The 14,846-nt window shown below is 49.2% G+C and overlaps 1 protein-coding gene across 3 annotated transcripts in view; it reads right to left on the reverse strand.

Moving 5' to 3' along the window:
• Nucleotides 1–3,837: 3,837 nt before the first annotated feature.
• Nucleotides 3,838–14,846, reverse strand: part of KDM5B (lysine demethylase 5B) — a 59,782-nt gene continuing 48,773 nt past the window's right edge. For all 3 annotated transcript variants that reach the window (XM_063178233.1, XM_063178234.1, XM_063178231.1), the window contains exons 21-27: nucleotides 14,642–14,821; nucleotides 13,614–13,772; nucleotides 10,497–10,976; nucleotides 8,144–8,255; nucleotides 6,652–6,806; nucleotides 5,684–6,010; nucleotides 3,838–4,711 (exon numbers count right to left, since the gene is read on the reverse strand). In XM_063178233.1, the coding sequence (XP_063034303.1) occupies nucleotides 4,574–4,711; nucleotides 5,684–6,010; nucleotides 6,652–6,806; nucleotides 8,144–8,255; nucleotides 10,497–10,976; nucleotides 13,614–13,772; nucleotides 14,642–14,821 (1,551 nt within the window). In that variant the 3' untranslated portion in view covers nucleotides 3,838–4,573. The remainder of the gene's footprint in view (nucleotides 4,712–5,683; nucleotides 6,011–6,651; nucleotides 6,807–8,143; nucleotides 8,256–10,496; nucleotides 10,977–13,613; nucleotides 13,773–14,641; nucleotides 14,822–14,846) is intronic.

The following is a 14,846-nucleotide window of genomic DNA, read 5'->3' on the forward strand; positions in this document are numbered from 1 at the left end:
TTTATGCAGAGGGCTGCTGCTTTTACTTTACATGTTTAGAAGCTCAGCTCTCACAGATTTCAATGAACAAGGACACACACACTTTTACATATATATAAATATATAATATTAAAAAAAAAAAATATATATCTATATATAGAGATATAAAAATCTGTATTTTAGTATTGTTTAATCAGTATTATGATTAAACAAACAGCTAAATTACTGTAAGCAGTTTTTTAGAACTTGAAAAACTGAGGTGCACAAGGAGCCTTTGCGAAGCTGCACCTCTGAATTTCTTTCTTCACTATTTCTTTTATTTCTTTTCAACCACCTTGCAGCAAACCTTCCTCTAAAGAAGTGGAACTTTGGACCTGGCAGTCTATCACATGTTCACGTGGGCTTTTCTTTTTGTCATAAAAGACAAAAATTTGTTCCTTCTACCCAAGGCCTTTGAGTAGAAAATATTTGTTCCTTCTACCCAAGGCCTTTTTCCTTGATCCCAGATTTTCCTTTTACTCCCTGATCCCAGTCTTGTCTGGCTCTAAGAGCAGCTGAGAGTTGAACCTGCAGCTCCATTCTTCTCCCGTGGCGGTTTTATCTCCTCCTCCAGACAGACTTTTATCTCCATTGATGCTCTTGGTGAGGAGCTGTTTCCTCACAGACTGAGGTGCTCCCATCCTCAAGGAGAGCTCTCAGTATGAGATTTGTTCCCTTCTAAATGAGGTGTGTTGCCATTTGTCAGGACTGTACTTCAGCCACTCTCAGAACAGCACACTCATTTCTGGATTCACAGAAGAGCTGTCTCAGCTCCTTATGTTGCTGTGTGTGCATTCTGGAGATGATTCCTTCCTGAATCCCGTGTGACACGTGCAGTTGTGTCTTACAGACTTATCTCCTGCAGCCAAAGCATCCTGCCCTGGCAGGGTCCTGGCAGCTGAACCCCTGCTGGAAGTCCCAGTTCCCTGAGCTGCACTGACCCTGGAGCAGCCCAAGCACTCAGCAAGTGCTCCTCAATGTTGGTTTTATCTTCCATAAAGCCTGGGTGATGGAGAGTCTTCGAGTGAATTCTGTGTTCTGTAAGGATAAGCTCATGGAATCACAGAATCCCAGGCTAGTTTGGGTTGGAAGGAACCTTAAAGCTCATCCTGTTCCACCCCCTGCCATGGTAGGAACACTTTCCACTGTCCCAGGCTGCTCCAAGCCCTGTCCAACCTGGCCTTGGACACTTCCAGGGATCCAGGGCAGCCACAGCTGCTCTGGGCTCTGTGCCAGGGCCTGCCCACCCTCACAGTCAAGAATTCCTTCCCAATATCCCATCCATCCCTGCCCTCTGGCAGTGGGAAGCCATTCCCCCGTGTCCTGTCCCTCCATCCCTTGTCCAAAGTCCCTCTCCAAGTCTCCTGGAGCCCCTTCGGGCACTGGAAGGGGCTCTGAGGTCTCTCCAGAGCCTTCTCTGCTCCAGATGAACACCCCCAGCCCTCCCTGGGGTGTTGGAGCATCTCAGCAGCACATGAATGGGTGGAATCAAAGCCCTGGGCCTTCCTTGGGTGAGTCACAGGTGCTGTGTGAGCACCCTGGGCTGCTCTGATGCCCCTGGGGTATCACACAACACAGGAACATCCCATGGACCAAAGGTGGCACAACAGGTACAATCTCAGGGTCTGGGCACACGGCACAGGCAGGATTTACACCTGAGTTTTCAGCCTGAAATCCACAGTAGGGTTACTTAATTTCATTTTTGTCCTGTTTTATGATTAAACAAATGGAGAAATCATAGATTATTCTTATTAAATAAAGAGTTAGGACTTGAGCATTCCAGGGAGGTTTGATGTATTTGGTTGCTACATTAGAAAAATAAATTAAATAAAGAAAAGCAGCAGAATGAGGTGAGAGAGACCTGTTTCCTGTTCTCTCTTAGTCTTTGGAAATCTGGGGTGCACAAAAGGAGAGGTGAAAGGGGCAGCTCATCCTCCCAGACTCTGAGCATGTTCTGCCCTTGTCACCCTCCCTGAGGATGAGGAATGTGCAAAGGGCACACAGCAGAGCCCACCCCAAAGTGAACAAATCTCTCTTGTTTTGTTTCACAGAAGTCAAACCCCAATTTCATCAAGTCTGAGCATCCACATGGGGATGAAAGCCAAGGGTGGGTCTGTGGCATGGCAGGCACTGTCACCTCTTCCAGCCTCCAGCCACTGTCCAGGGGCCACAGCTCCAGCAGGAAATGAGAGAAATGAGACACAAATCCTGCAGCAGTCCTGGGCTGCAGGCACAGCCACCCATGGACTGGGGGCTCCATTTCTTGAAAAATTTCAAGCAACAATGTGGTCATTTCCAAAAAGTTGCACTCCAATTCTACTCAGTCAATAATCCTGATAATAAATGCTGCTGTTGGAACTCCAGAAGTCTCCTCTGACCCCCCAAGCCCCCAAACAGACAATGGCTGGTCCTGTATGGAATCACCATGCTGAACTCAAGTGCATCCCATTTCCTATGGCACTTTTTGATAAACAGCCATTTCTTCAATGGAAAAAATAAAGGGGACACAGAGAAACATCTGTAATGATTCAGCTGCATCAGACACTGTGCCAGCTCCATTTCCAGCTCCAGTCTGTCTGTCTGTCCCCTCTGAAAGGAAGTTATTACAGAGCAGTGTTTTTCCCCAGCATTGCACAAAAATTCTTCCAAGCAAAAAGAGGAAAAAAAAACCAATTTCTCATCCTTTTGGTACTTAAATAAAAAGGACCAGTTATACCATGGAAGCATAGACACAACTCCTGTACACAGGCTCAAGGCTCTCCCTTACCTCAGCACTTTCAGATAGATCACTTGAGCCAGGCAGAAGATTCTTTTAACAGTCAAAAATTAATGTTTAAAAAAAAAAAAAAAAACCTAACAAAACCCCTGTGGGACCAAATTCCTGCACAGTTCTGATCCCACTCACAGACCCTCCCTGTCACCATCAGCCACAGATGCCCCAAGGCTCTGCCCTACCCCAGTGACTCTGTGCATTGCTGCCCATGGGAAAAGAGGTAAAACCAGCAGGGAAAAAACTTACCAGCAAATTCCTCCTGGTGATGAGGGGAGGGAACACCAAGCCCACCATGGTTCTGCTGAGGAGAAGCTGTCCTGGAGAGTGCTGTGCCTGGGACAAAGATCTGCAGCCCTCCTGTCTGCAGGGGCTCCTGCAGTTCCACCTCTGGCAGGCCTTGGAGCCACATCCCTGCCATGGGGCCCTCCCAGCTGTGCCCTGCAGCAGTGGCTGCTCCCCAAGGGGTTTTGGGGCAGCCCCCTGTGGGCCTGGACACCCAAAGCTGTGCTGCTCAGAGCCCCAGGCTCCTCCGGCAGCCACATCTGCAGTGCCCCAGCTACAGGCCCTCAACAGCCTTTGGGAGAAGCAGAAATCTCCTTATTCCTCAGGCTTCTGGGCTAAATGCAGGTGGGAGCAGCTGAAGGGATCCACCCAGAGGCAGAGCAGAGCTTGCTGTGGCCACAGCCTGGGCAGTGAGGGAAGGTCTCTGCTTTCCTGCAGCTGGGCAGGGCTGGCAGGAGAAGCTGCCCCACATGTAAATCCTCCATTCCTGCCCCTGCCAAGTCCCAAATCGTGCCTTCAATTCTTCACACATTCAACCTGCAAATAATTTCAGCTTTGGAAAAGCTTTGCAAAAATCTTGGAAAAGCTTTTTTTTTGTTCTTTTTGTTGTAACATTTTGACCTCCCTCCTCCTTCCAAATCTGAACAGACAAGAATCATCACAGCTTCTGCATTGCTTCTTTGGAAGGTGATTATTTCTTGTCTAAGAGAACCCAGCGATGCAGTGTGGATTCAGAGGGAAATAAAACTGCATTTCAAACTCTCTAAAAACACCAACATTTAATTTTATAACATAACCAGGGGTTTATTCCACAATATAAACTGCAACATTTGATACAAGCTACCCAAAAAAGGAGAAAGCCAAAATACAGCTGTGGCAATTACTTTACAGATTTTTTTTTCCTGTCTTCTACATCACAGGGCCCTCAGTGACACTAGGATCTAACATTTGCTGTCTGTACATCAACCAATGCTAGAAGCAACACGCTGTTCAGTTGTCATTCCAGTCACTGAAACCAGACATAGAAGTTATTGCTCAGATAAATAAACCTAGTCTACGAAAAACGAAGTGGAAAAAAACTAAAGTCTCCAAAGAGTTAACAGAGTAAACAGGGATTTCCTCAAAAGAGGATTATTGGAAAATTCATGGTGCAGGGGTTTTTTTTGTTTGTTTGTTTGTTTGTTTTTGCACCCAAACCAAGCTGAATTAAATATGTCTGTAAATCCCAGAGGTAACTGAATGCTGTACAATAAAGGTGCATTTGTCAAATGCCTTCCCAATCGGCGGAAACCCCTGCAAACAGTCAGCATCTCAAACCTCAACAACCACAAACAGATCAAGGGAAAATACAAAAGTGTCAAAAATTGTTCTGAGTTCTGGAAAATGATCCCATAAGGATAGAAGTAGCACCATTTGCAATCTGGTTCTTAAACCAGCCCCTGTGGCTTAACTGGAAAACTGGGAACCTTCTTTACTCAAGTCCTGAAGGGTTTCTGGGGTTCACTTGCGGCCCTGGGCGTCCTTGCCGGCGCAGCTGGCACAGATGTAATCCTCCTTCTCTGCCATCTCGGGGGAGATGCCCACACACACCTGGTGGAACCACTGGTTGCAGCTGCCATCACACTGGACCCAGTCGACCTGGTGAAGAGCAGACACAGGGGTCAGAGCAGGGCCAGGCCAGGTGTCCCACACTCCTGGGTCATCCTGGGGCTCCTGGTCTATTGGAAATGTCTGATCCACAGCTGGCTGATGCTGGATATTCACTGTGCTCCCTGCTCCCCCAGGCTGTGGGCAGAGCACACCCTCCCTTATCTCCCCACTGCTTTCCCACCTATCACAGACTCAGCATCCCTCTTCTCCATTTCCAGCATGGATGGGCCTGAGCAGAGCCCATCCACACCTGGATCCCAAGAGCAGCCAGGACAGAGTGTCTGCATGTCTGTCAGCCCCCTCCCATGGTGTGCAGATGTTCTGATGTGACACAGCTGCCCCAGGGCAGGTGGGGTCAGTCCTGCCCATCCCAGCGGCACAGACACCGGGTTAGCCAGGGCCTCTCACAGCCAGGACACAGTGTCTGCATGTCTGTCTGCTCCCTCTCATGGTGTGTAGAGGTTTTGATGTCCCATGGGTGTCCCAGGGCAGGTGGGGTCAGTCCTGCCCATCCCAGCTGCACAGACACCAGCCCTGGGTTAGCCAGGGCCTCTCACAGCCAGGACACAGTGTCTGCACAGCCCCACCTGCCCCCTCCCATGGTGTGCAGATGTTCTGATGTGACACAGCTGCCCCAGGGCAGGTGGGGTCAGTCCTGCCCATCCCAGCGGCACAGACACCAGCCCTGGGTTAGCCAGGGCCTCTCACAGCCAGGACACAGTGTCTGCACAGCCCCAGCTGCCCCCTCCCATGGTGTGCAGATGTTCTGATGTCACACAGCTGCCCCAGGGCAGGTGGGGTCAGTCCTGCCCATCCCAGCTGCACAGACACCAGCCCTGGGTTAGCCAGGGCCTCTCACCCCCCTCATGAACAGCTTTTCTGCAGTCAAACAGTCCCAGGGCAGCTCCCTGCCCCAGACCCCAGCCCTGGGAACACCAGGGTGAGTCTGCCCCTCCTGACCTCATCTCCCTCGGGCTGGAGGCAGTTCACAGCTGGGCAGATGGCATCCTCATCCTCAGAGTCCTCCTGCTCTGAGAAGGACGTGTCTGAGGGCAGCAGGTGGCTGTCACTGCAACGCTGCAGCTCCAGGAGCCGCTCCCGCTCTCGCTCCAGTTTGTTACTGCACAGATCCTTTGAGTGACTCAGTTTCAGTTTCTTCTTTTTGGGTGTTCTCATCTTTTTTACTCTCGCTCTCTTCTCACCACAGAAGGTCTCTCTCTCGAAACGCCGCTTCAGCTTTCTCTCCATGTAACTCATGCCGTCCTTCTTCCCTCGGCAGCACTCGCTCTGTGGGAAGCACATTTGGCAGGGTTGGAAGTGTGCAGCTAACACCCATTATCCTGTTATTTCACACCCTGACTTTAGGAATAGGTTTAAGCACAAGTGCAGTGTTTGACAATGTTGCACTTTCAGTATTATGAGATGTGCAAGAGAAGCCAAGGGCAGGGTCAGGCACCAGGGACAGAACTCAGAGAGAAAACCATGCTCATTTCCTGCCTCTGAGCCCACAGCTGCCACAGCAGCTGCCCTGGAAAGCCTCAACACAGGACAAGAGTCAAGTGTTCAAGGCCAGGATGGGACTTGGAGGGGAAGGTGCCCCTGCCCATGGCAAGGGGTGGAACAAAAAGAGCTTTAAGGTCCCTTCCAACCCAAGCCAGTCTGAGATTCTGCAATTCTGTGAAGTCAGGACAGATGTACATCAAGTACAGGGACTGACCATAAACACAGATCTAAATTTCAAAAATGTATTAGGCCACAAATTGTATTCAATATTTTGTAACTAATTTATTACTGACTTCTTGACTCCTTTTGTACAAGGAAAATGTATTTTCATGGAAGTGAAATGAAAAAAAACCCAGTAAAGCCCAAGGGCTGAGGCAGAGCCTCCCCCAGGGTGCCCCAGCTCAGGGCTGCTGTTGGACACTTGCCTTGTCTCCTGTGGCTGTGCTAGGTGACCTCTGCTCTGGCTGCAGGGCTGGGCTCTGCTTTGTGAACAGGGCCTGGTAGAGCTCCTGGATCTCGGGCAGAGAAACCTGCAGCAGCTGGGCTTCCATCATCAGCTCGTCCAGCTCAGTGCTAACCACTAGTGTGAAACACAAGGAGACACACAGGAATTCTTCAGTGACAACAACTGCACACATAATGAAAAATCTCAACAAAATCACAACAAAAAAAGGTTAAATACTTTAAAGACTTTAAATCTGCAACTGCATGAGTTAGTTCCTATCTGCTCCCTCTCAACTGCTCATTTTTAACAGCAGTGTTAAAAGGAAAGACAAAGGCTTGCACAGCAGCTCCTGCACTGTGGCTCAGCACCCTGCCATGCTCCCATTCCCTGCTGGTTCAAGGATAAGGCATTGCAATCATTCCTGGCAAATTCTCCTGCTTTGGGAGCTGCAGGAGTGTGACAATCTCCCCTCACTACCCAACAAGTGGCTAACATGAACAGACTGAGTGAGGCCTGTACAGGGAGCCAAGACAGGAGAGGAAGGAAGGCTGAGGATAAGCCTGATGCAAGGTCCTGCTCCATGGTCACTGCCCTCTGCTGCTACTGGCTCCAAGCTCCAAAGCTCATGCAGGGCTCTGAAACAGTCTCAGCTGGAGAGGCAAAAATCTTTGTATAAATAACAGCTTATTAATACACTACAACAAAAATATGAAAAATAAACCTGGTGACACAAAGAACTGCCTTGTTTGATGTGAACTGTAACATTCCACTGAAATGGCTTTTCTAGCACTGGTATGGACTGAGTTGCACAGACATGAAGGTAAGTCTAGACTTGTGTCCCTGGAGCATTATGCATGAGGAGGGAAGAAATGATAATTAATTTCTGTCACAGTCATAAAATGATGCAATTCACAGCTTGTCTCTTAGTCCAACCCACTGAGTCTGAGGTGAGGATGGCCCAGAGCCTGTGCTGAGCAGAGCAGCCCCAGACCCTGACAGCTGCACAGTTGTGCTGCAGCAAAGCTCACATGGACTCATGTCCTGTGCATTCAGTATCCCATGGCCTCCAGCACCACATCCCTGCTGCTCCCATCCACCTCCTACACTTCCAGTGGCCTCTCCTCTTTCCTCCCCCCTTCCTGGGGCACAGCATGGGGGAGCTGTTCTGGTGGGAAGGGGCCAGCTCTCCTGATTCCTCATCCCATTGTGCTCTCCTGATTCCTCATCCCATTGATGCAATTTTCATCACACATGGGAAATTTCTGTCCTTGAGCAATGCACCCCTCTGCTAAAGCTGGGCACTGAGCTCCAAAGATGCTGAGGAGATGGAGAAACAACCACCAGGACTGTGCAGTCACAGGCCTGCTCAGCCACTTCCTGGGGACCAGGACACCCTCCCTGTCCCACCAAACACGGGGGAAAAAAGGAAGGGGCAGGGGGAAACCTCCCAAACCAAAGTGAAGATTACAAACCATGAAGTGGGATGCAGTGCTGTCCTGTAGAGAATGGAGAATGCAAATACATGGTTCTGTTATCCCAGTCATGAGGCATGGAGAATGACATTGCCCCAATTGTCTGTGACACCTAGAAAACAAAACACAGATAGTTTCACTAAACATGGAGTTTGAAATGCAGAATAACTGTGATAGGATCAACACTTGTTTCTCTTACAGCTACTGAAATCTTGTATCTGCTCCAAAAGACTGCAGGGACACACCAACAGCAAACCCTGCACCTCCTGACACTGCCAGGGGCATCTCACCAGGAACCTTCCACAACTCCCTCAGCCTCACTAACCCAAGTGCCTCAGCCCCTTGCAGAACAAGGCTCTCCTCAATCCCCACTGCTGCTCTCAAGGGAATTTTCAAACTCACCCACATTCCTCACTTTGGCCAGTGTCAAAGCAGCCCAGCTCCAGTGGTTACTGAAGAGCTCCTTGTGTGGAAGTGAGTGCTGAATTAGCCCAGATGACAGGGAGAACAGAACTGGGACAGGACAGGACAGCCATGGTGAGAACTGGATTCACCAGAAAACCACCTCAAACCCATGGAGGCTGAAGTTTCAGCTCCCACCTGCCCCAAGGTGCACTGGGGCCTGGCTCAGGCACACTGAGGGACCCAGGCAGGGGAAGCTGGTCAGAAGCTCTTCCACTGAGCTTCCCAGGGACCTCTGACTAGGGAAATGTTGTCACAAGGACCTGGACAAGCTCAGTCAGAAATAATCTGATTTGGAAGGTTTACTGACTTATGGTCCAGACCCCCCAGAAATGGCTACACTGCTCTAGGTGGGAGGAACCTCACAGCTCCACACTGAGCTAACACCATTAGGCAAATAAAATGAAACTGTTTCAATTTCTGGCCGAAACATCAACTTCTGTTTCCAAAATCGTGGCCAGTTCTTTTCAGCTACACTAGCTGACTTAGCAAAATGATACTTTCAGACCTAAATGACTCGGAAGAAAATCTCTTAAATACCTAAAGATATTTTAATTTCTAGATCTTGACTTGCCTGTTTGAAAAATTTGGTCCACTAGCCACTGGCACAGCTGGGTGAATGAGAAGCAGCTGCAACACCCTGTCAGGTGTGGCATGGTTTGTGCTTTAATGTAAGTGAACATGAAAACAGAAACACAGCCTAACTGTAGCAGGACTGGACTAGCTAAATTAAGGTATTTCAAAATGTAAAACCAACAGAGTACATTCCATTTTGGGGTGTTTCATGTTCTTCATATAGCACAGAACTTCGATCTCTGCTATTTTTCTGCATTTGTTATTCTCAGGAAACTTCTTTACCTCTTTTCCTTCTTTATGTCTGCTTTTTGCTGTAAGATCTTCACTGAAAAAAGACCAAGTCCCTCACTGCCCCACCTGAAACAGCTGCTGTGGCTGAACCCAGCAACATGAGCAGGATATTCAGCTTGGGAGGTCTAGAGGAAGTGAGGAGAGGCAGCAAAGAATGAAGACACTTTGTTCAAAACAGCTTTGCCTAAGAGCCAAGCTGGTAATGCACAGGGCAGTTTGTGCCTCTGTCAGTAATTCTCAACACTTATTTGAATACTTGTAGGAGCAGAATATAAAGACCAACTGAATAGTAGGTGTTACAGTGTTCACAGGGGTCTGAGGATGAGGGAAGAGAAGAGGATCTGATTCCACATTTCAGAAGGCTGATTTATTATTTTATGATATATATTACAATAAAACTATACTAAAAAGAATAGAAGAAATGATTTCATCAGAAGACTAGCTAAGAATAGAAAAAAAAAGGAATGAATAACAAAGGCTTGTGTCTCAGACAGAGTCTGAGCCAGCTGACTGTGATTTACCATTAATTAGAAATAACTCTATGAGACCAATCCCAGATGCACCTATTGCATTCCACAGCAGCAGATAACCATTGTTTACATTTTGTTCCTGAGGCCTCTCAGCTTCTCAGGAGGAAAAATCCTAAGGAAAGGATTTTTCAGAAAATATCATGGCTAGAATATGCACTCCAGAAACAATAACTCAGCAGCTCTGTCATTAGTGGTGCCACAGCAGAACACAAGAGCTAGAAGAGGAGAGGGGAACATCAGGCTCTTCGGGATTTGTCGTTCCTGGACTCCAGCAGAAGGGAGCAGGAAGCTGCTGCTGGGGCACACACACATCCTGGCTGAGGGGCACAGCAGGGCCCAGCTCCGGTTCTGGGTTTTGTAAAGCAGGAACAAATCCTCTGCCTTGTGGGGATTTGTAGGGAGCTCCAGCAGACCCGAACCCAGAGCAGCACCACCCCCTGTCCTCACTGACCCCACGCTCCCAGTGTCAAAGCCCATCCCCAGCCCAGCCTCACCTTGTTTGTCTCCGGCAGCTGTCCTGCCGAGCCTTGCCACCTGCTGTACAGTAATCCTGAGCCAACTTTGTCCTGGATGCGTTTTAGATTCCCTGAATACAACATTTGTTGTGCTCTGTGCTGCCAGTTCACAGTTCTCTCGATCATGTAGCGCAGGGCGTCGCCCTCGGGCAGCCGCACGCGGATGCGCTGCAGGGACGCCAGCAGCGGCAGGATCTTCTCCAGCGGCGGCTTCTCGGAGCGCCGGCACTGCGGGCACAGCCACACGCGCGGCCCCGGCGCGGCGCCGGGCACGCAGCCCGTGTGGAAGAAACCCCTGCAGAGCTCACACTGGATCATGGGAGCAGCCGGCTCCTTCTGGCACAGACACACCTTGAGCTCGGCGTCCTCCTCGCTCGCCAGCACCTTCAGCTCGTTGGCTGCTCGCAGGGCACGCAGCGCCTCCATCTCCCTCAGCCGCGCCTCTCCCAGCGTGGCCATCTGAAAGGGAGGCAAAGGATGGTTGTGGAAAACCAGGGCACACAGGGAATATTTCTCTGACCCCCAGGGGAGTGTTGCAGCCTGAATTGCTGCTGGTAAAGTCCAAAGTAAAGATGCAAAAAGGGCCTTTGCACAATATCTATAGATGTTTAATTCAGCCTCGCGGTGAGATGTTCAGGTCCCAGCCATACACCCATTCTGGGTCCAGCCTTCTCCCCTCCGGGGACTGACCCTGGTCTTGGGGCAGGATAAAGGTGAGGGGCAATCAGGGAGACGGGAGGGAGTGGCTCAGGAACACCCATGTTCAGACATAGGAACAGGGGAAGGAGCCAATAGGGTGTAACTTAGGAGATGCCCCCCCAGGGGTCCACAACAGAGCACTGACTTTGACCCTCATCCATGGAGAAAGTTTCTTAGACTTCAGGACAGACTAGAATCCCCTAAAGTGTGAAATACATTATAGAGAGTAGTGTAGGTGTATCACTTGGTGAGAAATTGAGGTTTTGGGATTTTTAGTGTGTTGTGGATGGAAGCAAGATGGAGGGCACAGGGTGTCCTCCTGGGTTTCTTCTTCATGCTTCTTCATCCTTCTTCATGGGTTTGGGTGGCATTTTGTAATTGGGCAGAAAAGTCTGCATTGTGGGCTCTGTGGGATGAGTTATTGGGTTAAAAGGGAAAATAATCTAGGTATCAGTTCTTAATTGGACAGTTTAGTCTTAAAAGACCTTGTAACAAGAGATTGTTGGCCATTTTGTGCCTTCTAATGAAAAGCTGCAGAACTCACAGCAGTGATACTGTTTTACTGATAAGAAATAATGAACACCTGAGTCCAAACACGAACCACTGTCCCAAGTGCCTTCAATCCAGAGTCAGAGAAACTGATGACCAGTACCCCAGCAATTGGGACCCCCCAGATGACACCCCCAAGGGAGTTGCTTGTTACAAACAGGGTGCCCCCTGCTCCATCACCCTGCACACACACCAGTCTCCAGGGCTTTAAATGATGGAATGAAGCAAGGATGGGGATGTGCAGTGGGGCAGCAAATGGGACTGGAGGGGCAGCACTGGGAATGTGCTGTGGTGTGACTTCAATTCCCTTCCATTTTCTCATGAGGCCCTGAGAGAAAAAGCTTAACTCTTCATAAAAAAATAGCTCCTAACCCCTTCTCTCTTCCAAGTTTTTGTGTTTTGTACTACAAAACCATGGTCTGCCTCAAGCAGCTGAAATCCTGAAAAGTGCAAGTATGGATTGTAGACACTGCTCTGGGAATGTCTCTCAGCTGTCTGACTCTGGATACTCAGAAAAGCTTCCTGGGCAGTTTGCACAAATGCAAATGTACCTCTCACCCTCACTTTGCACATGCTGAACAGTGCTCAGGGCCATGCCCTGACCTACAAACTTGCTCTGGGGATTGTGAAAAGCAGACAAAGCTCAGGTGTACCCTGGATGTGCTGTTTACCCTCTCTGCAAATGCTCATGATCCTTTTTTCAGGAATCTTTAGCACTAGCTCCTATAAAACCAGCAATGTATTTCAGTTTCATAAAAGCTGTGCAAACCAGCTGCAACTAATTAATTCTATGCATTTTATAATGTATATGAACACACTGAGAAGGGTTTATAGATATATACAAAGCGGTTATTTCTCACACCATAGCTTTCAGGCATAATTCCTGGACTAAAATCAGCTCTGGAAAAGTTAAGATAGCTGTGTCCATGCTGGGCAGACATGGGACTGGGACACAGCACATCCTGATGTGCACACAGGTGCTGAGCTGGGTTGGAGTGTGGGAAGGTTCTGGCTCCCCTCGTGTGTCAGAAGCAAACCCTGCCACACTGAATGACCTCTCCCCCTCCTGGGTGCAGTCCCTGGGGTGCCCTGCATCTCCTTGGCCAGGGGTCCTGGAGTCACCAAGGGCTTAGTGTGACCCAGGGCCCAGCCTGTCCCCACAGGGCCACAACAGGGACAGTGCTCCAGCTCTGGGGGTCAGACGAGAGATGCCAACACCAAAGCACTGAAAGTACGAGTTTCAAGTAGTTGCCATAGGTTAAAATTTAAATGTCCCACATTAAATGACATTCAAGCCCCACCCAATGAGCCCCTACTGCACAAGACATCATTACCTGGCCCAGGCAGAGGCCGTGCACTAGATCTGCTGCAATGAAGCTCTTCCCCATCAGCAACTGAGTCTGGTCCACCCAGAGCAATGTTTTAGGGCCTCCATAACTCATGAGGTTTTCTTTAATTATTTAGAATGTTTGTTTTAATTATAAATGGTGCTGGATTATTGTGTTCTTTGAAAGGATCAGACTTGGCCAAACCCTATCCCATTTTTAATAAGCTTTAGGTATGATAGGGGAAAACAGGTCTCCATTTTTGTTTTCCTGTGCTTTGTTCAGCTACAGGCATTGCCTAGCAAACTGTGAGGCTGCCTAATGCACAAAGCAACACATGTTGTTTCCACTGAAAGCAATTTTGGGAAGCCTGAAGCAAACACAGCAAAGTGCAGTTCAGAAATCCTGCAGAGCAGCACAGCAAAAACAGGGTGGAAGCCACACTCCTGCACAGGAGGCAAACAGAAAGAAGGATTCAAGGAACTCAGAAGAGATTCCAGTTAGGAGAGATGTGAGCACTTACTGCAGATGCAGTGTCCTTGCTTTCAGAGAGTGCCCGCTCCAGGTCACTCAGTGTCTCCAGCTTAGTGCTTTTCTTCTTGCCACTTGGCACTGGCTCCTTCAGCTTCTTCTGCTTCCTCTTCAGACTGAGCATCCCAATGTCACACCAGGGACACAACACCTGAGGGACAGAACAGCAGTGTCCCACATGCAGCAGTGTTACACCTGCACTGTTCCTAATGCACCTCCCTGCCTGGATGCAGCCACAGGCACCTACTGAGAACTAGGGTTCCTGTAGTTATTCCATTAAAGATCTGAGGGATTAGGATGAGGTTATCTGGAAGGCAGGGAGAGCTGGAAAATTCAAACTTCAGTTTTGTAAAATGCCCAGACCCAAACAACCCTTGTGTTTCACCCAGACTGCTGGGAGAGAGAGAGAGGGGGAGGGAGAGGGAGGGAGACAAAATGCTGAACAGCCTCCATGGGACTGAAACTGCAAACCCTGGGAAAGAGCAGAGATTCCAGAGGTTGCCCTACATTCCTGTCTGTCCCAATAGGAGGGGGCTCAGAGAGCCTCAGTGCTGGGCAGAGTGTACATTGCTCATGGACTGCAGGTGTGACACAGCCACAGCTCCAGAGGGGCAGCAAACACAGCCCCAGCCTTGCCCTGGCACACCTGAACCTGAGGACGATGGAGCAGGTAGAACCTGCTCACCTGCAGCTCGGTCTGATGCACTGGAGTTAATCCAGTGCCACAGATTTGTCACTATTCCCACATTCATATGGAAAACGTTAGACACTGGCACTGCCTGCTCTTGTTAGCCACTGATTAAGAAGAATAGAGAAAACACAGCTAAATCTTAAGCATTTTAAAAGTTTAAAACTATTATTAGAGCTATAGGACACTAACAAAAGTTCTTATTAAAACAGTTTGTGTAATCCTAAAGCAATTCTGCAAATATACTTAATATTTACTGCTCCCTCCTGGCAAACACTGAGGGAGCAGCAAATGCACATGCATGACTGAGCTGATCCCCAGCCAGGCCTCACCTCCAGAAGGGAATATGGAGAGTTCTCACACAGGAAGGTGTTTGCTGCACACTCCTTCCACGCCTGCACTTCAGCCACCAGGGCCTCCAGCCTGGGCAGGTGCTCCAGGTGCACGGGGAGGGAGCGGCCCCTCGAGACGAGCTCCACCAGCGTGTCCAGCACGGGCACACGGCCCCCAGCCTGCCAGGGGGAAAAGAGGAGATGC

The sequence above is a fragment of the Melospiza melodia genome, chromosome 28, assembly GCF_035770615.1.
Source record: "Melospiza melodia melodia isolate bMelMel2 chromosome 28, bMelMel2.pri, whole genome shotgun sequence".
Lineage (NCBI taxonomy): Eukaryota > Metazoa > Chordata > Aves > Passeriformes > Passerellidae > Melospiza > Melospiza melodia.